Source organism: Larimichthys crocea, chromosome XII, assembly GCF_000972845.2.
Source record: "Larimichthys crocea isolate SSNF chromosome XII, L_crocea_2.0, whole genome shotgun sequence".
Classification (NCBI taxonomy): domain Eukaryota; kingdom Metazoa; phylum Chordata; class Actinopteri; family Sciaenidae; genus Larimichthys; species Larimichthys crocea.
In genome coordinates, this window is record NC_040022.1 from 20,004,170 (window position 1) to 20,028,611 (window position 24,442).

The window sequence follows — 24,442 nt, forward strand, 5'->3', positions numbered from 1 at the left end:
TAAATTAAAACTATAGTGCCTCCTTTACTTGTTTTAGCTATTGTTGGAAAATACTCGTAAAGTGACAAGCTCGTTTAACAAGACGTTTCTTATCATGAATCATTATGGCACACACACACATTAAGTTATACTTAAGACATGTATTTCTAAAAACATTTCTAGATATTTATTTTAAAAATGTATTTATTTGCATATTTGTTTATATATTGAGACAATACCTACTTAACGTGGCAAAAAGAACGAGGAAAAACTGGACGACCTCGTTACGACGACAAATGTGAGATTTCTTTTTCTCCCTGTGGCAGTTTAAAGTTTGCGCCTTTATTTTGAAATAAGTAGCTTCATTTCCGGTATTAGCCTAGCTGTCTCTGGATAACGTGACGCAGCTGAAAACAGAGCTAGTTGGTGCTGTGGACTCCTCCTCCGAGTTCATATCTCGTTGGCTGGCCATTTTCTGAGACACACCCACGGTCTGCTCTGTTGTCTTTATCTATTAAGGCCAGGAAGACTTTGCCCGCCGTGAAGAGCACGTCACATACTGTCTTATTCCTCCTGAGGACTTATTATGTGCTGTGTGGCTAATCAGCACACAGATGAACCTTTATCTCTGCATTCACTCCACAGCACATATATAGAAATATATCTTCTTCACAGAGAGGTCAGAGGTCAGGGTAATACTGAGCAGGTTCTAAGTATTCATTGCCTTGCCTATGCTCCTCATGAATACACTTGATCCCCATGAATAGGGCTGACTGTGTTCATATTGTGACGTGCATCACCCATACTCTCACCCCATGTGATTGTTGAGGCTGATCTCACCTTGAACACCAACATATTGTATCACCAGAGAGAAAATGATAAAAAAATCTGTCCTTTAATGAGAGTTCAAACAAAAAGCAACGGGTACTGAAAGGATGCACAAAACTGCTGACCTCAGATTCACTTAGTATGCGCACATGCAGTGACAGTCATATGCTCTTTGATTGCTGTATTGATTCCCCGCTGGCTTGATTTAGGTCAGACCTGACACATATTGACTGAATGAGAGACAGTCTCTTTTACACTGTGGCCAGTTGAACACTGCTCAACCTCTCTCTACAAGTGGATGTTCAAATGCAGCTCATGCTCTTTAGATATTAAGCGGTATGTCCTGCCTGAACTGGGCCTAATGGAATGGACAGTCTCTGGTGAGTGCAGTTTATAAATTTCGCTTGGTTGTGCTGAGCTGGCTGGGATTTCCTCGACTTAAAATGTGTTGTAAGTGTGTTACACTCTTAATCTGTACCCCAGATAAGCTGAATTAGACCAAATGATTTTTAATAGTATTTTATATTATTGTTAGCTACTGAAACATTAAAATAATTCAAGCATTTATGTATATTTGTTTGCAAGACTAGATTTTATTGTCTAACAAGTGCATTTCTGTTGAACCGATTCTCATGCTTTAAATGAAATTCTCCACATTTGCATATCACGGTTAAATGATCTTAAATGAATCCAGATCACAGGATAAAGAGAAAGGCTAAAAATGATTTAATTCAAGCAAAGAACATTAATTATTTATCTTCTAGCGTGAGTTATGTTCTGATTTTATTGTTGATGTACTTTTAGGTAAGTAATACCCAAGCAAGCATGCCAAAATATCAAGTTTAATGTCATAAATAACAACAACTGCGAATAAAACAGATAAAATGTGACTGAATTTATTGGCATAACCATTTGTGTAGTGAAACAGAATATGACCGTCAGTTGAAATATCTCATACTAGCATTAGGGGGCAGTAATATCTCATAAGAAGCATCCTGAAAAATGAATACATTTCTTTCCTTTCCCTAATCATTTGTCTTTCTCTATGTGTCACACCCTGGTCTCTGTCTTGGATAATAAAAACAAAGAAAACCTGGACCAAATAACAGAGTATGAAAATTTGTCGAATTTTTCTGTTCTTATCTCAGAGTGAGGACGATGCTGAGCAGAACCGAACACAGAGGTATGTCCAAAGCGTATCATGTCAACACCTCTTACTTTTTCTCTTCATCTTCTTTTCACCTCTCTTATTATACCCTTATAGATAAAAAAAATAAAAACAGTAACAGTGAACCTTTTAAAGTCTCCCCTGTGCAAAGCTTTTATCACACCCTCCGGTTAACATTTGACCTCTCTCTTTGGGGTTTTTGACCTCACCTCATAACTTTCAAAACAGGGACTGTAAATTAATAACAGGTGCAGGTGGAGTGCTTGTTGATGTGTGCGTGTTGTGGGGTGTGTCCTGCTCCTCCTCCTCTTCCAGGTGTGTGCAGGCTGCTATCATCAGTGATGTCTGGGACAGAGTCTCATACAGACAGAGAGGAGGATTACAGGTTCCTCCACAGCATGCTCATGGAGAAGAAGCTTCACCTGCTCTTCAAGGTGAAGACACAGTTTGTGCCAAAGTGATTCACGCTTGTTTGCTTCACTCATTTCAATTAGAGCGTCTATTTGATTTTTGAAGGTGAACTAAATATTCAGAAATTTTTGGTAGTAATATCAGTGTAAAATTACAGTAAAAATACAATAGTCCTGCATTTGAAGTGTTACTCAAATAAAGTAAAGTACTAGGACAGTATCATCACCAAAATGTACCTAAATGATCAAAAGTAGTTCAATACCATACATGCTCTTTATAGTATTATACAGGAAGGATGGCTCTTGACAGTGTTACATTGTTATTATCTTTTATTATTACTGATGTATTAATATGTAAGTGGAACTTTAGTGGTCAAGATGGAGCTATATTTAACTAGTTTCGTATCTTATAAGATGATGATACAGTTTGTGTGTAATATATTAGTATTAAACTCTTTAGTAATTTGGAAGTCAAGTACAAATACCTCAAAATGAAGTATTGTACGTAAGATTTATTGCAGTACATCTGTTAATGTGAAGGTTTTACAAATACATTTACTCAGATTTGTTTAACATTTATTTTGAAATTTTATAGTTTACAGTAACATTGCAGACCATTCAATAAATTATATTTTATTATCATAAATTACTGTTTTCAGTAATAGTAGTAGTAGTAATGGTAATAGCAGTATTTGGATTAGTACTAACAGTAGAAGTTGCAGTAAAAAGTGCTTTTTTTACTGCAGGGAAAATCTTTATTGTCATACTTTCCTGACAGATCCATGAGCGTCTGAAGCGTTTTGAGAAGCGAAGCCCTGTCCCCGTCCAGGAGCACGCAGCGAGTCTGGCCTCAGACGTAAGCGACTCCCCCCAAACATCTTTTGCAGACAGACACGCTACTGAGGATGACAGTTTGACAGCAGAGGGAACGGGGAAGGTTTTTCATCGTTCAAATTGTTTCCTCTGATATACACGACTTTCCTGTCACACAGAACCACGAGTGGAACATACATTCCTTCCCATGTGCACTGAATTATGAAATGTTATCTCAAAACTCTGTCACCTCAGGAATTATTACTTGAAATGTTTGACAGAAGATATCATTTTGTATCTGTAAGCCAGGAGTTAGGTCACAGAGGACAGTGCCGAGCAGAAGGCTGCTAAAATCATTTTGTGTGTAGTCTAATGTTTCAGGTTGGAGGAATACAATTAATTTCAAATTTAAGATGAAGTGACATGAGAGTACTCCCACTACAGTTGTGACTGAAAACAACAAGACCAGTCTAGATTCCCTTTAGTTGGATATGTATCATATTTCATACGCCAGTCTTTGTCATTTCTGTTACCAACAAATCATTCCTATATTTCCATTTCTTCCTGCTGTCTTCTTTGTACTATTTTGATAACGTTCCACGTTAATTTCCTGTCTTTTCCCCTCTTGTTCCTGGACTAAGTGTTAAACAAGGATGTTCTTTTGACACTTTTCCTTTACTCTATGCTCCCATTTTTTCTTCTCTGTGTCCTTTCCCCCTTCTCTCCATTTGCTTTCCTTTATCTTCTCCCTACTGTATACCCTACGCACTGTAATTCCTGCCATGTTTCCATATTGTCTATGTACCCTTATCCCCCCCCCCCTACTCCTCTCCATCTCCCTCCCTTCACTCCCTATGCCTCAGATTCGGTTCGACAGCCACTCTCTGCCTGGCTTAAATCATCAGGACCTACTGGAAGGGCCAAACCATAGGTCTGTTTCCCCTCAGAGAGGCTTCTGTTTGCTCACAGTGGAAACTAATGACCTTCATGCATTGTGTCTCTGGAGTGTGCCTCGACATCTTGAAGCAGTAGAAGTCATTATAGTAATATGCTTGACAAGACAGGCGACTGCACACAGTCACTCTCTCTGCCTCTCCACTTGCCGCTGACGGTCAAGGCTGCTCTGTTTTAGCTGTCGCCGCAGTTGTTGTGTAGCCTTGAACATTCGGGAGCTTTTTTTTTTCCGACAGTGGCTAAAGGGCACAAAACCAAAAACAGGAACACAGACAAATAGCTAACATCAAGAAGAGAAAGCAAATACCCAGTGAGGTGAACAAGGCCATATGAAAGTGTGGAAATCAAGACAGTAGTGATGATGTGTCCCTGCAGTTAATGTAGAGTTTTGTCTCTCTGCTCATTTCTCTGGAGACTGCAGCAAACCTCTCCCAGGCCATGTTATAAACGTATACCTCTAATTATAAATATATATATATATATATATATCCAGCCTCTTTTCTCTTTTTCTCTGCTTCCAGTTGGCCGAGGAGCTGATATGCAAAGGCTGGAGCGATGAAGTCAAAGAGCTGGTCGCTCTCTTTTCCAAACCCCAGTTTAAGGTGAAGAGTATTTCCTTTCATGGTGATGTGTTCCTGTTGCTTCACAGACTTGTGTGCTGCGGCCAAACTCCTTTGTCCAGTCGAATCACACAATTTCTACTAAAAGGAATACACCAGTCTTGCTTGTTTGCTTTGCATGAATATCAAACTACAGCCAGCAGCCAGTTAACTTAGCTCAAAGATTTGAAGATTTGAGCAACAAGCCTGGCTTGTAGGCAGTTTCCTCTTGACCCTGTAACTTTATGTTTTTTTTTCACTTTGGGTTTGAAATGGATAGAAAAGAAAAAACAAGACATAACTAGTTAAGCTCAGTGTTAGCTTCCCCCTATGACCAGTCTTTGTACGAAGCTAAACCATTAAATATGAATCTACAGCCAGGAGACTCTAAATGTAAAAAAAAAGAAAAATCTAGCTCTGTTTCACTTTCTTGCTGAGAGTTAGACGAAAAGATCAATACTGCTGCTCTCATATATCCATTAACGGTGGAATGACAGCCAGGACAGTTAATTGAGTACAACCATTCGGAGCAGCTTCAAAAAGAAAAACCACAATCTATTGTTTTCACACTTCAGGTTTTGTATGAATTAAACAAACCAGATATAACATGTTAATTAGTGGTTTTTAGAGGTGCCAGAAGGCATATTTTATTACCTTTAGACAGAGCCAGACTAATGTTTTCCCCTGGTTCCAATCTTTATTCTACCCTAATTGAGCAGTGGCTTCAAATGTAACAGACAAGCCTTAAGAGTGCTATCACTCTTCTCATCTAACTCCGGGCAAGAAAGCGAATAAGCGGCACACACACACACACACATCAACATTCTCCAAACTGTGCAACAGTTCAGTTTTCTATCACTCAAGCATATCCTATAATTTGGATTCACATGGACCATTTATGAAGCAAGAATGCAATCCAGTCTGAAGATGATGTTTTGCTTCCCTTTACTTCAGTGCCCCTAAAGGATCGTTACAAAATAAAAGAAACCTTTGTGCATAATGCGGTTACATGTTCGGTCATTTTTCTTAACATGGCTAACACTAGAACTGTAATCTGACAAACTAATTTCCATGCAGTCATGGTTCATCTGAGCTATTCTGATGCTGTTCAGGAGACTTGTAGTATTTAGTTTCCTATATTGAGCTCTTATATGGGTCACACAACGTGACAAATTAATCCATCTGTAAATTTTATTTAAATTGATTTAACCTCATCGTTCTGCCCTGCTGAGAGGTGCTGACATCTATTAACCACACCGGCACTGAAGCTAATCTTCTCCCTAGTTATGTTTATTAGTGTTCACTCATGTAGAGGCCCAGACTACTCAAATGCATGTTTTCTTATGTTAGATCTGCTGACAGTCATATTTCAGACACACACACATACATGGACACGACATATGGTTTTCCAGTGAGCTGCAGAAGTCGTGGCTTTTCTTAATGAGGAGCTGAAGCCAGCCGAGAAATAACAGGTTTGTTTAAGCAGCCTTAATGACCTGTTTGTTCTTGGCTCCCATGCAGGAGCTCACACATACTTATGAGAAACTCCTGGTATAATATTCTGTAAATGAATGTTTGTTTTTTGAAAACCTGTCTCTGAAAGTGGCCAGAGACACATTGCTCACGCGCTGGCAGCTTTTGAGCAGAGCAACTGTTGATGGACACGGGGATAACAAGTAGACTAACTGACAGATGGATTGGCTGATTGTTAAAATTGAGTTGATGAGCAGATGTTTCCCCCTCTCTTCTCATTCTTTTTTTATTACAGTAAATTTTGTTTGGAAACATACTTTTTTCAGGCTCACACGAGAGATTAACGTTTATCCAGAATATTGTTTTTCTGCAAACAAACCTTGAGTTTTCCCACTGCCAAAGGTAACAAAGTATGAACTGAAATGAACTGTCTGGGCATTGATAGTGACTCATATATCAATTCACAGTCCTGCATTGGGAGGTGAGTTTTTTTTGACTTGTGTCATGTTTGAGCTGAGCCAGTATGCCTGCAGGCGGAGCCCCTGTTGGTAGTGTGGGGGGTTGCTTTCAGGTGGCCCACAGGCTGGCAGGATATTCCAAACTAAATCAAATTTGGCATGTTGGCATGGGTAAAATTAAAGGTTTGCGACCAAGAAGAAAGTGCTGTTTGGATTCAGTCACTGACAGGCCGGCCAAACTTTTGGAATTTTTGCACAGTCTCATTCACCACCAGCCACCTTTAATTAGTCAACAGGGATTGGTTGCATTTTTGTTTAAGTACCCTTTAACCTTACAATTACATTTAACCATCTCTTCCTTCATTCTTAGACCAGTTGGTCTAAAAATGTTGGTTTGTCGTGCACTGGTAAAACTGGTGACAGTTGGTGGTTCTTCAGTGTCCTTCCAGCTAGAAGGGGTACCATTAAATAAATAGACATTTGCATTAACCATACTGGCATTTGCTCACAATGCCACAATTTGACAGCAGCTTGACAGCCAACATGCCAGTTTCCATTTTGTTTGGAGTACACTATTGGCCTTTGACAGTTCCATTTTTTCCATACAAAATGAGATGCGTTCGAGCGTACTAACCCCAGTGCCACATCTGTTCACAGCATTTAGATTTCAAAGTGACATACCTGCGTGAGGATCAGCACCTTCACTGCATTTCTGTTTCCTTCACAGAGCCTCCTGTCTGTCCACGACGCTGTAGCTCAGCGAGACTTTGAGCCCACTCTGCCGCCGATGCCTGATGATGTTCTAGAGGAGGACGAGGATTCGGTCAAAATTGTCAGTCTGGTCAAAACTAAAGAGCCCCTGGTCAGTAAACATGTCTTCATGTTTCCAAAATCCAAATCCAATCCAATCCAAAATTATTTTTCTGATACTGCCAGATTGAGCCTCACTGAGCTACATATTTATGTCTGTGTACAGACATGAGATTGGTATATCAATCTTCTCATTAACTCTTGGCAACAAAGTGCATGAACTGTCCCTTTAAAAGCGGTTCATAACCTCTCAATTAGAAAAACGTAAAGACTGCAACAAACATAGAAACAAAGTTAATTTTTTCAGTTGTCTAGTTCTATAGTCTAGTTATCGTACTGAATGTATTTTTCACTCTCTACCTGTGAGAATCCTTTAAAATCCTCTTAAAACAAGTACAACTGTACTTTACTACATGCCAGCCCGTTTGTGGCCGTGTAATGCACACAAAACAAGCACAAATGCAAGTATTTAAGTCAAGACAACCATGTAACAGGGAGACTGCAGTTAAACATTTATAATTTGTCCAGCCACAATATCTGACATATACAGGCAGTTCAAAGCAATAAACTAAGGGACTGAATTTTTGTCGAGCAACTGAATTTTTGTCATGTTGTCAAACAGTGTGACTGCTAAAGTCACCTATGCCAAGGTGTAGAAGTACCACAGCCCTTGGAATGACAGCAAACATAAGAAAAGGTTCCTGCCGAAGCCTGGATCACCTTTATGTCTGGCTCGCTGCTCACTTTCCTCAAACAGGAATTTACAGAGTCAATTCTTCCACATCTTTGTTGCCATATATCTGCTGTGACACACAACATAGCTTCAGCATTGTTGTGTGTGTGTGTGTGTGTGTGTGTGTGTATACAGTATCTATATGAGTTAAATGAGTCCTGAGCTGTGCTGAGCATTAAAATAGATTGGGATAATTTCTCTTCTGTTTCTGATGTAAATCAACTTGTTTTAAGGTCTTTAATCATAGCTCATTTTCTTTATACTACCGGAATGATCTGACTTATTCTACCTTGTTCCAGGCCATTGTCACTTATTTCTGGAAATTTCCTGGATCAAGTGAAACTGGACTGAAAATGAACAAAAGTACAAAGAGCGCAAAACCTTTGCCAAGGCTGCAAAATCCTCTAAATTTGTTATTTTAATAGTAAAAAAAAAAAAAAAAAAGTTCAGAATTTTTTGATCCGCATCTGGATCAAGGTCTCCATAAAATACATACAGTGCTGGACAGTTGTGGGGTACATGTGCCAAACTTCTTTCCACTCAAGTAGGTCCAGTAGTACATTAGAAAACAGCCAAAATGTTCAGAAAAATGCCATCACACACAGAAAGTTAAAATTTCTTTAAAAAATTCCTGAACCTACATCAAAAACTAAGTATTTGTTTCTTAGTTTGTGGCCTTACCTTCCACCGAAATTCATCTAATCTGTTAACAAGTTTTTCCAGATATCCTGCTAACTAAAAGCTGGCAAAGAAACAAAACCTGAAGTATGAAGAAATATGAAGAAAAATCTGATTTTAGAGGTTAAAATGAGAATGACTTGCTTAATAACAGCCTTTTTTTTTTTTTTTTTTTGCAGTTTATGTGTGTACGCTCGTGTGTTAGTAGTTGAGTTTTCAAAGGGGAATGTGCAGAGGACCAATAATAAAGAACATACTTTTGTATTGATCCCAAAACTAGATTGGAGGGCGGCTGACCTTTTTCTGACATGGTCTCTTTGATCGATACAGCATGTTCCCGTTTTCCAGACAACAGGGTTACACCCGAGCATGAGCTGATTGTAGTCAACTACATAAGATGATCTTTCCATTGCGATTTGCTCCACATCAATAACATCTGTTGAAAATAATGCTCATTTGGACAACCTTTTCCAGCGCTTTGTGTGTTACATGAAGGCAGTCGGCTAAATGGTCTTGTCTTGATACAAATAACCTTCTCTGGAATGAAGCGACTCCAAATAAGAAGCTTGTCTGGACTCTAATGAAATCAGTACAGTATGTTATTTTCAATGTCCGCCACTTGACCTCTTTGCCTCTGTGCGTCTGCTCGTCTGTTTGTCTATCATCCAATCACTCATTAATCACCATCCTCAAGGGGGCAACAATTAAGAAGGATAAATCCACTGGGGCTATTGTTGTGGCGAGGATCATGAGAGGAGGTTCAGCTTATAAAAGTGGTAAGCTCATTTATTAGTTTTGTCCACTCTGCACTCCCCTATACCTTTATATTAAGTTATAGTAAAATTATGATGGCGCACAGTAATTGTACATGTTACAAAAAAAGAGTATTTGGTACAAATTTCCATATGTATTTCCAACGCTTTGAAGGCCTGATCCATGAAGGCGATGAGCTCAAAGAAGTGAACGGCGTCTCACTGGAGCACAGAAAGCCAAAGGAAATCCTTTCTCTTCTGGTTAGTCTCACCTCCGCTGTTCAGTCCCATTTCTTTCAGTGCCTCATTAGATGTTGCTATTGCCTTCTCTCCTCTTATTCTCAGCCTTTTTTTCTTCTCTTCAGTGTTGTCACTTTTCCTTATCGTCAACAAATCTCATGAAAAAAACAAAACTAACACCTTTTCTACCAAGTCTGTGGCTCTCAGCTCCAGCTCTATTTACAACAAAGAGTCACAGATATATAGTTTCATTACTTTCAAATAATCTCAATAATCTTCTGGCACTGCTGGGAACTGTAGTTTTTAGCAAATGTTACTCAAACAGGAGTAAATAGTGCATTTTGGGGGGACTGATGCTGTTGAGCAGCAGGATGATTATTATGGATCAATTCTAGATACTCCACATTGAACTACATTGTCCTTGTTCATGATAAACAAGGTATGTGTCACCCAGTGCAATGCTGTGGATCACTGAATTGTTTTAGATAATGTTTTAAAGCACAGAGGATAGGCTTTGGCTGCACAGACGATGTTTATTAGTAGTTTTTTTGTTTGTTTGTTTTGTATAATTGATGCTATAATTGATTTGTCGACAGTAAGAAAACAATGTGATATCACCAGTCTTGTTCTATAAAGGAATATGAAGCTACATACAAGAGTCAATTAGGGTAGCTTAACCTGAAGGCCTGAAATGGGTCGAAAAAAAAAACCGCCAAGCAATAGTCTGTTTTTGCACTTTTCACTCCCAGTATCAATCTTCTGATTTAACTCTCAGCAAGAAATCATCTTCTCCTTCTAACTGCTCTTATGCAGGCTCGCTCTCAGGGTGAAGTTAAGTTCAAAATCATTCCTGCGTCCACCAAGGAAGAAATGTCATCAAATAAGAAGAAGGTATGGCAAATATTAACGACACATATTCCATGCTGCGCAGAGTCTGTCTGCATTGGGAAAGCTGCCCACCTGGTTTCAGTAAAAAGAGATGAAATCAGTGGTATCTTGTGTGTTTGGTTATATTTTTGTGTTTTTGCCACAGTGCTGTCATTACAGCAGTTCATTGTCGAGACGTAAATTCAAATCAGACAGTCAAGGATAGGACACTCAGTAACTTCACGACAATTTACAGCTTTTTATAATTTAAACACTTGATTTATCATTTTGCACACGTCACACGTGTTGAGTCTCATCAACTCAATTTAACATGAACAATGAATCCATACACCTTATGTGGAAATTTTGAGTTGCACAGTCTTCTTTGTTTAGGAAGACTTCTAGGCCACAATCACCGCATATATATGGAGTGGATGTCCAAGCTGGAAACTGTTAGAGGAGGGAGCATTTGTGAAGGATTAAGACAAATTATTTTCTATGATCATGGTCATTTCTCAAAAATGACACCAACATATGTGAAAAACCACCAGGCAAAGATTGCCAGGATACATATGAAGTTCATAAAGCTGCAGTAGGAAAAGAGAAGAGTGAATCAATAGATAGCGTCGAATGTGTAATCTTTTTTGCTTTGCCTGTTTGTCTGTTTGACGGCATAGACGTTAAATGATTTTCTCTCCTCAGCTGTTTTTGCGAGCTCTTTTTGACTATGATCCTAATGAGGATCCCACCGTTCCGTGCAAAGATGCAGCTGTCGCCTTTAAAAGAGGCGACGTCCTCCAGATTGTCTGCATGGAGGATGACACCTGGTGGCAGGCCTGTCACCTCGGGGACGTCAACACTCGAGCAGGGCTGATCCCCTCGCAGCAGCTCCATGAGAGGTGCTCATTTTATATGTCGATAACGAAATGTTAGCTCACTTAAAAACACGTTCCTGTCATCTGTAAGAACTTTTAATGAAATCCTGTTTTGATCAGCCTCGTTTTATTTGGCTTTCTACAGGAGAGTTGCACTACAGCGACCTAAAGCCCTGTTCAAGCCACGACGAGTCAAACCACCAGGTGATGAGCCAACGTTTGCCCGTAAAATCGCCACACCTGAAAAGAATAAAACACTTTCCAATAAATATATTAGAGCTCTTTTAGTGCTACGCTGAGAGGTGACAGGTCATGTCTGAGGATCACAGTCAAGGTCATGGTCATGGTTAAGCTCTGCTGCCCTCCTGTTGTACTTACTGCTTTTGTTTTCTCCACATGCTCAACAGATGAGGGGGAAGGTACTGTCTGTTTGAATTTGCTTTTAAAAAAAACTTACCTTCAGCATTATTTACATGATGCACATGTATATTTTAGAGACTTAGTTTGGGGTTTTTAAAGATTTAAAGAGGTGTATTATACAGAAATAATAATCCTGTAATGCTCCCTGCACCACATTTCCAAAATAAGAGCATTCTGTTAAATGTTCCTCTGTTTTAAGCAAGCAGGTTTAAAGTATCTGGCTTTCTGCGATGTGCTAGTTTTTCACTAACAGTCACTTTGTAAGAGTAAGGTAGTTATTAATATCTTTAAATTGTGGATATCATTGCTAAATAAAACTATGATTAGAATTTCCAAAGCAAAATATTAGAACATTTGGGTAAGAACATATGCTAATACTTTGAGTATGAAATTTCAGAGCAATGCACATGTCAATCCCTTGTGGTTTTTGTGCCCGATTTCCTCACTCTTTCCTCTTCTGTCTTCCTGTTTTTCCAGTCATGGAGGATGTCGACTACAGAGCTATAACAGGAATCCACATTGGTGAGATGTTTGACTTGTTCCACTCAATTCCTATTGATACTGGAAAAGAGACCTGTATGCTAAAAGACAATTGAAGTCACAACAACGTCAAGTCATGCACTCAAATTTTACTTTTACAGACTATATGGAGTTTTTAACTGGTTATCAAACTGAGTCTCAGTTTAATATTGATGTCTCTATGACCTACATAAACACACAAGACCATTAGTGAGAAGATTACTACACAGTTATTCTTCTATGCCTGCACACTAGGTCGTCGTTTTTCCCTCGAAATTAGTGAAAAGAAACGGTAGATGCATGACAGCATGCATGTTTTTCCACAGGGGCTGCCAGAATCAACCAAAAATGAAAAGTTCCTTGAAAGTACTAATTATGAAGAATGGCCCGTTTCAAAAATAACATATCTTTTAAATTAGATTTATTGGATTCATTCATTTGTTTTAATTTCAAAATGTGTTGGATAGCTTGTGAATTTCACACCAAGAATCAGGTCTTATATTTATCTTAGATTAATATACCATAATCTATTTGTTTATTATATTTTGTATTAGCAATCAGAATCCGTAAAGTAACTATTAACTAAAGTTATCAGATAAATGGATATAAATGTACAAGACTAAAATATTTCCCCCTGAAATGTATAAGAGTCAAAGTATAAAGTGACATAAAATAGAAAAAAATACACAAGTAAAAAAATCTCAAAATTGTACCTACATGCAGTACTTGAGTAAATGTACTTTTAGAATACATCTATACTGAAAATGGATGGAGAAAAACCAGCAACAAAAATAGGTTATATTTTCAGTACAAACCATTTCATATGATGATGTCGTTTTGCGGTTTGGAGATTTGTGGGAGAGGACTGGAACAGCAAATGCGGTTTTAGCCTCCCCATTTATCCCATTTGTCTTGATCTTGTGGATTGGATGTGATGTGCTTGATATAATGTGTGTGCATACACTATGAGCAGCGTAGGATGTTCATATGGGGGCGTGCACTTACGGCTGATTGTAAAAAGGCTCCTCGTGTCTGTAGAAGGCAAGATAATTACAGATGTTGCATTATATCAGTCCTGAGAGTCATGTGTATTTAATAATCTGCATTTCATCTCATCTCAGGCCAGCTTCCACCTGAGGACGTGCTTCAGACTCTCTGTTTCCTCTTTGTCTGGCATGTAAACCTTTATTGATGCTGCACCCACCAAATGACTTCATGCAGAGTAATCAGAGGAGAGAGTGAGTGAAAGAGAAAGGAAATAGTGAAGTGCTATGTGTGGATACACAAGTAAAGAAGGGAAAAACAGACTAACAGCTTGTACACTGTGACCCTTCACAGACAGGAGTAATAGTTTGATGGTTTGGGACATACTTTTACTTGATTTCTTGCAGCGTTAGACAACAAGATTGATACCTCTCTCCTGTTTGTCTGTTAAATATAAAAAAATGGCAGCAGCCAGTTAACTCACCGTAACATAAAGACTGGAAGTAGGAGGTAGCACACAGAACCCAGTAACCCAATCTGCTGTTTTTACACTTCAGCTTTTGTTCGTATTAAAAAAACAGGATGTAATGTGATAATAAGTGAGCTTTATTGGTGAAGGTAGGTGTTTTTCTTTTTAGCTATATGATAGTCGTTTCCCCCGCTCCACAGTCAGGTTCTAGGTTCATAAAGACACAGTGAAACACAAAAAGTCTAAAAAAGTTCTAATTGTCCCAATGTTAATTGTTTAGTTATCTCTCATATTACAAATAAATGCCAAAGTACCTTATTTTTCTTGTCCAGTAAAACATATGTCTCATACTTAAATGTATAGTTTATAGCTAAACCTGCCCATCATGTGAAGCAACACTATACTTCAGCCTAGCTACCACGACCCACAAGCGAACCACTCGTCTTTGCTTCGCTACCAAAGCTGATAGACAAGTAGTAAATTACTATCATAGTAAGATGTTTGTGATGTTTGTTTACATTTCCAAAGAATGTTGCTGTGTTCTAATTTGGTCCAATAAAATTTTAGTGATTTAATTAAAAAAAACACTCTCAAAACTACACCAAACCCACTCAGAAATGTCTGTGTTTAATGAAGGTAAAGAAGTTCACTTCTGTTTCATCGTTACTTTAATGAGCAGATGTTAAAGTGGTATCACTTTCTCACCTCACTCTAGTAAAGGAAGTGAACAAGTGTTTTTCCAAAAACGTCAAACTATTTCTTTAAACGCTAAGACTGAATTATACCACTTGATGGATCTGGGTGTAGAATTTTGTATCATCCAGTGGTGTAGTTTCTGTTTGCAACCCATACGCCTCACCTTCTTCTTCTTGGTGTGATGGATGAACTATGGTAGATGCTAAAAAGATGGCGGAGTCCATTTAGGTAATTATATTATACCTGAATATTATACGCTAAAGAAAATAGTTATTAGTACTGTATTCAATTTCTGCCATAGTCTGTAAACAGAGCCCTCTAAAACGTACACAATGGACCTTTAAGTTTTCTAAATGGTCTCAGTGTATTTATAGAGAATGATGATGCGTCATACTGAAAACTGCAAGTCGCGGCTCATATCGTATAATCTTGACATTAGCTCAGGCCCATTTTATATGTCATCGCTCTTCACTCAGTCTTATCTCTCCTCTCACCCTGACTTCATACTGTCCAGTGAAGCAGAAATATCCTGTATCATTTCCAAAAAAGAACTAAAGTTTTATGGCTGAGAGCACTTTAAGTAACAGATGACCGTTTCACTGCCAAAATTACTTAAGATTGAAAATTACATAATGTTTTCCTTTAGACCTTGTTTCATTGTAGGAAATAAGATTTCTCTCTTACTATATAACATTGGTTGTGTACAGTATGTATTACCCTTTCTCATTTCACCAATCACCACAATCACTAGTTTAAATGCCATGTAAACAAAAGTTTGAAATCTCTACCCATAGTGCCATGTTTCTTAGAATGAAGCCTGGAGAGGAAATGGACAGATATGCTTACAAAGTGAAATTATAGCTGACGTCAAACAAATCCTGGCACCATCACTTAGCAGCAGTTAACATCATGAAAGAGAACGAACCTGCCAAGCCAGGCTAGACCACAGCCGCATGGCAGACGCTGGCTGTCAGATGGCCTACAAGGGACATGTGACAGACTGGGTTGTCGTGTCTCGACTGAGATTTGAGCTGTTCGGGGTCATGCTTTACACCAGAGTTTGGCTGGCAGTGTTAATGGTTTCTCAAGCGGTGTCGTATTCTTACAGTAGCTCTCCCGTCTATCATTGTCTTTGTTGTCATCTAGGTATGTCTGGTGCTTTTAAACAATGTTTAAGATTTCTCACTTTTATTCAAGTAGTGCCCAAGCGGTGCATCACTGAAATAAATGTTGGATAATGGATAGTGAATTATGGGATAAATCAAGCCTTACACACCTATGGAGCCTAATGTGGGATAGTATGCAAATCATCTGTGGTTGTAATCATGCTGAATGGCACAAAATTCGACTGCCTTGATCGTCATGATGGATGAAAAAATGACTGGTTTAAGCATTCTTGTCTACAAGCCGATCTAGCCTCTTTGAGCTTATTGTTTTGGTCTCACGCCCTCAACTTTTGGTTTACTGCTGCCTCGCATAAAATGGGAGACAGACAAAGTTAGCAACTATCTGATGAACGGAGCGGAGGTGTCCAAAAACGTGACTCCAAATGAATGCTAATACTGTTCTGCATCTTAATGAGGATATCCGCCTCTAGCTTTTCAGTAATACACCTGGCTCTGGTCTAAGATCCCTTTCCTTTTTCCAGCTGGTTTAAGAAGAAGTTTCCGACTCGGGAGGAAGAGCAATCGGGCCACAGAAGCAGCTCGGTCTAGGAGGTGGAGCACAGGGGTACACAGCTCAGTTTGTCCCCCTACCTACATAGAGGTGATCCCATACCACAAGGATCCCCAAGACAGGCACCGTCTGGTCATTCTGGTTGGTATGTACAGTATAAGATTACCATAGATGCAAGTTCCCATTGTGCGTGAAAAGTTAGTTTGTAAAATGCAATGCCTAAAGCTTGTAAAACAGGTTTCTATGAGAACAGTTGTACAGTTCAAGTCAAAAGTTTGGCTCATTCATTCTCATTTATTTTATTAACTCTCTAAATAATGATCAATAAAAGTAATAAAAATAAAGAAACATTGAATTAGAAGGTGTGTCCAAATATTTGACTCTATGTAACATGTATGTAACTTTGTTCTAAACAAAGCTTATGTACAGTGCTATGTACAGTATTGCACACTGTGATCTGTTTCATATTATTCCACTCCCATTTATTTTACCCAGAGAAAAAATCTAAATAACGTGATCCCATTCACTAAAAGGACAATATTATTGAAGCTGTTGTTGATCAAAAGAAAACTTAATACATTGATGAAGATTTATGTTCCCACTCTTGAGTGCAAGAACAATCCTTTCCCATCAGAACCACGTAAACACTGTCAGAAAACTCCAGTCAGAATATATTGTGTTCTCTTAAGTTACCTAGTGGCCCACCCCAGATTCACTTCCCTGCCAATCCTGCAGGTCTGCTCTATGTATTTTTGAGCTATATCTCTCCCCGGGGAATCTTACATTGAGCCCCGCTGAAGGTCTTTTTTATGTCATATTACGATACAATGGTAGGTCATCTGTGACAGAGGGAAATTGAAGAGAGAAGAGAAGAGGAGAGACAGAAGACGAGAGAAAAGAAAATTGAAAGAGGAAGGCAGAGAGGAGAGAAACACAATGAACTAAAGAGGTGCAAAAACAAAACCAGATAGAGATGAGATAAATGATAGATGGAGAAAAAAAGGATGAGTGGATTGTGAATAAGATCCCTCATAATGTCAGCCAAGTGCTCCATCATCAAACTAGAACAGTTAAGACAGCTTGGATTTAGATTTAGACCTCTTTAATTGAGTTGGAGCTTACTCCGACTCTGGATTACGTTTTACTGTCTGCAGTGAAGGCTCTTCATTGACCGGAGGTCATCATTAAGAATATATAGCCTATTGGCAGTGAGAATTATAGAAAGGAAAACCAAAACCTGGATGGGTAAAACAGGACCAGCTGGATAATGTTTGACCAGGTTGGAAATAGATCCTTTTTTGTTTATATTGCATACGCACTTTGACTGAAACAATAGACCGTTATGCCCTAGAAAGGTTGGTGAAAGTGACTGCCAGCCACTCTAAGTCCTACAGATCATGTAACTGTTGAAAAAAAAGGTCAGAAAAAAGTATCCACAGAGCCTGATGATGCTCCTCTCCAGTTCTGCGGAGCAGCTGTGAAAGACATCAGCAGTGTAAGAGTGGAGAGTCTATAAACTTGATATTTTGTAATGTATCGAGCTCATGCAACGCTGTGATGGAAAAGGCAGGTATGTCAGGAATCCTGCTTTCAGACAGCGATCCATTAGAGTCTGATGCAATCTCGGGCTGCAGAAACCTGCTTTAGAAGAAAATCCCAGATGCTACAGCATGAGCGTGTGTGTGTGTTTGTGCATGTGCTTCATCCTGTGCATCCTACACTACAATGACACTGATACTGTGTGGCTTTGCAGATGTCACGTTTAGATGTGAAGCTATGGATTTTCCAGAGGATATAGGAACATTTAACGATCGATAGAGAGACACACAAGAAAAAGAGCGAGGCTGCTTGGAGAATCATTTTCAGACTGAAATCAGTATGAAATCAGAGCTCCGTCTGTCTGACTCTCTCTCACTCCCCTCCTCCTTCTCTGATGATAAAGACAGATGTGTCACCAGATCACTAAGCCTATTTGATGTTGGACTTGTCGTGAGGAAAACATTAGTACACAGTGATATGAATACCCGCATACAGAACATATTGTTTTGATCTTTGTCTCGAGGGCCCAACGGCGTTGGCGTTAACGAGCTGAAGAGGAGGCTGCTGATATCCGACCCCGACCACTATGGCGTCACTGTACCGCGTAAGACAGATATCTAAAACTGTCACCTTTACCTCCTGCGCACACGATGCTTTCAAAGCTGTCATCAGCCCCTACGGTCCTGCTTTCTTTCAGACACCACCCGTGAGAAGAGACGGCAGGAGAGTGAAGGGGTGGATTATCAGTTTGTATCAATTCACGTGTTTGAGGAGGACATTCTTAATCATAGGTACGTTATAGGCAGGCCTCACTCTTCAATGTTCCTTTCCCATGGTGTTAAAAATAGTCACATTTCTCTTCATTGCCCTTCATTTCTCCTGCTGTCTCATTATCATTTTATACTGTCTTTCCTGTCTGCCTCTTTCTAGGTTTATAGAGTATGGGAGATACAATGGACACTACTATGGAACAAGTCTAGACTCTGTGCGCAGAGTGATGGCTGAGGGCAAGGTGTGCCTGCTGGATGTGCACCCCGGTGTAAGTATTATACCATCAAAAAAGGAAGGTGGTTTAAGATTCTGAGCCAAAATAATTCACGTCCTTTGTTAAATCACACACAAAAAATGTTAATTGGGATGATTACCTTTTCAGTAATGAAACCCTTTTATCAGATGACACTTTGATGGTTAAACAATAAAAATGAAGTTTCCAAGAGCCCATGTGTTCACCAAGAAAGGGTTTAGGTCCTGGCAGTGGTGCTTCCTGATTGGCCAGGCCCTCCATTGAATACAATTGGCAGTGTTCACATGGTGGGAGGCCAGTGAGGGATCACATGCTAGTGGTCTGTTGGGGTGTCTGTGCAAAGGAGGAACCACCACAGTCGTCAAGTCCTGCCAGTTAGGTATACTGCTAACAAGTAGAGACCTGTTAGCGCTCGTCACTCTCAGAAACTCTCCGAGTCAGACCGTTGCACACACAACGCAACAGTGTCAGTGTCAGATGGCCGTTAATCTGGATTATGCTGATTCAACTAAAATATTAAATAGCTTTCATTAGGCCAATGTGCTGTGTGGAAACATGTTGGGCAGCCTTGATATCGATAGTTTACCAGCTGAGGTGGATATAAACAGGAGACTCGAGGCTCAGAACAACCCGCGCAGTGTTAGAACGTTAATAAAGAAATTTGCACATTTGCACTTTCACTGACAATCCACGTGAATCCATTTTTACATAAAATATGAAATCTCTGATAACTGTGCAAACACAGATTTTCATCTCTTTTGCTAAATGTGGCTCATTACAGTGTTTTTGGTTTATTTTGAAAGCTAGTTTCGGAGAAAAAAAAAGAGTTTCCATCAGACAGCGATGATAATCTGCTGCATATTATTGCCTGTACATCATTTATAGAGTAAAGTGCTAAAAATGAATCCCTCATGGTTCAAACCTATGTTCTTATTCTAACTAATCTTCTACACAAAACCATGTTCCGCTGCATCTAAGATTGTTTAACACCTCCTGTAAGTTTTCTCTTTGTTACATTTGAAATAACGCTAGTACGTTTACACCATGCTTGGATCTCAAGGGAGCAATTATAATTATCTGGATTTGGATTGAACCAATGGAACGCTCTTCTGAATTCATGTTTTTCTTTCTTGTGATTGTGTTTAGACAACTTATTATAACATAAAACCTGACTTCTGCCTTCATGTGACCTCCTTTTTTCTGTCTTCATCGCCACAGAAAATCAAGCACGTGTATACATTTGAATTCAAACCATACGTGGTGTTTGTGAAGCCGCCGCGTATAGAGGAGCTACGCCTCACCAGACGCAGAGCTAAATTCATCTGTGATGACGAGAACAGGAACTCAGTCAGGATCTTTTCAGTAAGAGAAAACCTAAACATGAACACACGAAACACATCAGGTACATGTGTGAAGTCAGGTGCTTGTTCCGTGTCTTGTAACACGCAGGGCGGAGTGAGGTCAAACACCCTGGCCTTAATACACCCACCCAGCTCCACAGATATATACACACCTCGCCTTACACATGGTTGACCCAGTGATTTGCATTTAAGAGACATTTAAGAGACAGAGGGAGTTACAAGGTTGCTCGTGGGTGGCTTCTTGTTCCGTAACTAATATATACTGTAGGTGACGGAGATGAGATGAGAAGATGAAGGGTGAGATCTTGTGTGTGTACATGTGATGGATTGAATGACTCAGTGACGACGGGATTCATTTTTTATGTTGCTCAGGTGAGCTTGTGTTCACAGGAGTGTGTTTGAGATGTGACAAAAAGATGGTCACTTTCATAATCCCCATCTGGCTTCTCACTCACTGTTTGACCCTGGCTGCCCATGTCGCCCTTATTAAACCCACGAGGTCACACACCTGTGTTGCAGCCCGGCTGGAGTTTGCCCAGTGCCAAGCACCACAGCCACATATAGTTCAGGCACATCTTATAGCGCTTTGCTTTCAACTCGTAGTACAGCTGGTGTGAAAAGGCCTCTTATCCTTTACTCTCAGCATGTAACGATGTGTTACGCCTCGGTCTGTATAGTTCAATGGTCACAGGGATCCGTTCCATGTCCTGTTATGTTACAGTATGTGCAGATTATTGTAAAACAATTTCTCTAAGGATGTTTTTTTGTCACCATATGGCCAGGCTTCCGCTGTTCCATTAGCATCCCATCAACAGCGTGTGTCAGATTAACAATAAAATAGATGTTTCTACATTTTATTCACCCTGCTGTTCTCCTGTCACAGGAGGAGGATTTTGAAGACATGATCGACTCGGCTGAAACCATGGAGAGCCAGTGTGGTCACTTGTTTGACAAGGTGATCGTTAACGGAGATATCGCGATGGCGTTCAGAGAGCTGAAGGCGGACTTGAAGAAGGTAGAAGAGGCAGAAGTCCAGTGGATTCCTGCAGAGTGGATTAGCTCCTCACCATCAAAAGCACGGAGAAGTTGTGGTCTCCTGGACAGCTGGATTTAAACTTTTAACTCACAAAGAAGGGATTAAGAATGAACGTCTTAATTGTATGTACGATAGCTAGCAAGTTTGAATTTTTGTCATACTTTGAACTTTTTTTCCATTCATTCAACAAGTCTTGTGATTACCACAGTTTTCCATACTGTCCCCATAGTGTGTGTCTAATTAGGCAAACAGAATCCATCTCTCTCTCTCTATCCCTCCATTCGTCGCAGGGCCAGTTTTTTCTGTTGGCATTTGGCTGAAGTAACGTCGGCTCGCAGGACACAGAAAAGGAAGAAGAAGAAGAAAAAAAAAAGGAAACTCTCCAGAGCTTGTGGCTGAGTGTAATCCTTCCCTGCCAAGTCGCAAACATCAGCATGTAATTATTCTGACAGCTGCTGCACTTCAATTAACTGTAATGTACACCAGAGAAATATTATTAGTAGCAGTCGGGCAGACATTTTGCCAACAACATGCCGTACAAAATAGGGACACAAACAAGATAATAGTCAATTACACTATAGATGATGAAGAAGGAAAGCCCGTTTCATGGATGTAAATTTCTAAATTGTGTGCATGTTTTAGATTAGGACTATAGATGTGTAAGTCTCACAGTTATTGTTAAAAACTTGGTTCTTGATGATTCTTGATGATTCTTGAGGCTTCAACGTGTGTATTTTGAAGCACTCTACACTTGTTTATGGACCATTAATTGTGAAAAGGTCTTTTTTTTTATCCAAAAACATATTGGGACAATTAAAAATAATTGGCAGAAAACTCACCATTAGTGACACTCCATTAACAAATACTCATATTTGAGCATCACAGCTGTCGTAGCGTAGCTTCTACTGTTCTCCTTCACACAAGCTGCTTTAATCTAATTCATTTAAATGGCTGCATTCCTCTACGTTCATGCTGTTTCCTTCTTCTTTTTTGGATGCTGTGCTCAATTGGGTGTGAAGGAGTGTTAATGTGTCTATCATGTCGTGTTTGGGAGGAAGAGGGAGCTGCATGATGTGCGGAGATGGTAATGGCTTTCAAGGGACCTGGGCCTTTGCAGACATGCAGAGTTACGACCGCACATAAAAAGCTGTGAAAGTACAGTGAGGCTCTACACAGTAGATTGGAGTACAGGGATTAAGAGCATGCTATTTTGTCTCAGGTATTTATTGTCAGTGTCAAACCCAAGTGAGTACACAAAGAAGACAGCGGCACAAATGGATGAGTGGAGACGCACTCATTTGGTGTGTTCGCATGTCTCCTGATCACCAGGACGTACAAACCAGACTGTTAGGACAAGAGTCGCACTTCTGCCAGGCCCGAAGCTCAAACCTCAGCCAAAACGTGGCAGTATAATTTCATCACATCACTGAGAATCTACAGGCACCCTCTGAGATCATAACGATGCCATTTAAGACACCGGAGTGATCCAATGAAAACCCACCGTTTTATGTTCACTGCAGCTCCCACTTCAAACATTACACAGAAGTATGATGTCAATTGGTCTCGGATAATTTGGCTCAATCATGTAAATGTCTATTTGAAGTATGTAAAAATAAATACGACTGATGTTAAACAATATCTTCATCTTTGCATGAGATATTCATAACTTTTAAACAACCAACACAGCAAGGCACATGTTGAATGGACATGAGAGTTTATTATAAAAACCTTAGGCAGGAAGGGGAAACAGTTCAGCCATAAGCACCTGTATTAGAATAAAACAGCGGAAATAAACATGTTTACAGCCTGGTTAAAAAAAAACAGTTTTGGTCTCTATAGCTAATTTCCCTGTTTATGACACCTGTGAGAGAGATGATATCAAGGCTTAAAGTTACACATGATTGATTGACAGGTAATTGCCGTTACAGATGGCTTTTTAGGGCACCAAGGCATTATTCGTCTCGCCTGAGGTCCACGGCAACCAGTGCCGCATAGCGCTACGGAAACTTACAGGCGACTTTAATACTGAGACTGAACCTTACTTGGTATGACCAGAAAAATACAGTCTACTGCCTGACTGTTTACTTAAAGTTGTTAAAGATGTTAGCAAGCCTATTTCCACAAAAGAGATTACACAGTGCAACATTAGAATTCATTCATGGTTCGAGGTGCATCCTTTGCTAAATGCTGAACTGTTCCCCAGCCAGTTGCAAACTTTGTCTGCTGTTTGGCACTGGGTAAATAGTGTAAAGTAGGTTTGTCAGAGTTTTTTGCTAAACGCCACAGCAGGAAATGACAGCATGAACCAAAACAGTACACCTCTTTGCAGTCAAAACAATATGCTCAAAGACAGTAAAATGCTTCATAGAGCTGAGGGAAGAGTTGTGTGATAATTCTCTGTTGATAAGTGGCAGCTTTGAAACAACTAACTTCTTGTCAAGAGTTAAAAAGTCCTGGCATGTAGAGTAGCTGCATGAAGAAGTATATCAGTAACCCTAAATCCAGATCTACTAAAATACGGAATAAATAAAGCAACAAGTTACTTTTTGGGGATATTTGAGGATACAATCAATTTCTCCCACAGACATTTTGCTGGATGTTTGGCCCTTTGGACGGGCCTGGAGTTTGTGAACTTGTAACACACACGGAACACACACACACACACACACGGGTGCCAAACTATCCAAACAAGAAGAGATATATGTCCTTCCACTGTGTTTTTCACAGGTCTCCTGGCTGCTGAATGTAGGCGTGTTCCCAGCTAATATCAACAGCCGAGCCGGTGAACACATCACAGAGGGACAGGAGTAAATGGTGTGTGATCGCATGTAGCATTCTCCGACCACTGCTGAGGAATGTGAGCGAGGAATTTACTGCACCTAACGGAGATGCTTCTGGTCCATGTGTTTTTCAGCTTTGAAACCATTGAAACTCGACCTCCCCACTGATACTGCTGAATTATGAAGAGGGATGAGAGTTATGGAGTCCTTTAATATGTTTAATGGTCGAACAAGTGCTGCTCGGATTTTAGCCATAACCTTCAAAAGTTTTAACTGTAGGCAGCAAAAAATATGTGTTTT

The 24,442-nt window shown here is 39.7% G+C and overlaps 1 protein-coding gene across 2 annotated transcripts; it reads left to right on the forward strand.

Annotated features, from left to right (window-relative positions):
- Positions 1-1,073: 1,073 nt before the first annotated feature.
- Positions 1,074-22,973, forward strand: LOC104930849 (MAGUK p55 subfamily member 7). 2 transcript variants are annotated; one of them, XM_027284861.1, is made up of 20 exons: positions 1,074-1,187; positions 1,956-1,990; positions 2,291-2,409; positions 3,164-3,241; positions 4,674-4,754; positions 7,410-7,544; positions 9,598-9,679; positions 9,831-9,916; positions 10,709-10,786; positions 11,465-11,661; positions 11,783-11,841; positions 12,045-12,056; positions 12,535-12,579; positions 16,374-16,547; positions 18,465-18,545; positions 18,639-18,732; positions 18,872-18,980; positions 20,184-20,327; positions 21,210-21,484; positions 21,653-22,973. In XM_027284861.1, exons 2-19 carry the CDS (start codon positions 1,966-1,968, stop codon positions 21,438-21,440), a joined length of 1,830 nt encoding a protein of 609 aa, XP_027140662.1. In that variant the 5' UTR covers positions 1,074-1,187; positions 1,956-1,965; the 3' UTR covers positions 21,441-21,484; positions 21,653-22,973. The 2 variants fall into 2 exon arrangements, with proteins under 2 accessions (XP_027140662.1, XP_027140663.1); XM_027284862.1 differs by lacking the exon at positions 12,045-12,056 and having other exon boundaries at positions 21,210-22,973.
- The last annotated feature ends 1,469 nt before the right edge of the window (positions 22,974-24,442 follow it).

Excerpts from the sequence above, each read along its gene's own strand:
- LOC104930849 (XM_027284861.1), top strand. The coding sequence starts at position 1,966 with ATGCTGAGCAGAACCGAACACAGAG. Across the intron at positions 11,662-11,782 it reads TCGCAGCAGCTCCATGAGAG|GAGAGTTGCACTACAGCGAC; the intron begins GTGCTCATTTTA and ends GGCTTTCTACAG. Across the intron at positions 18,733-18,871 it reads GAGGACATTCTTAATCATAG|GTTTATAGAGTATGGGAGAT; the intron begins GTACGTTATAGG and ends GCCTCTTTCTAG.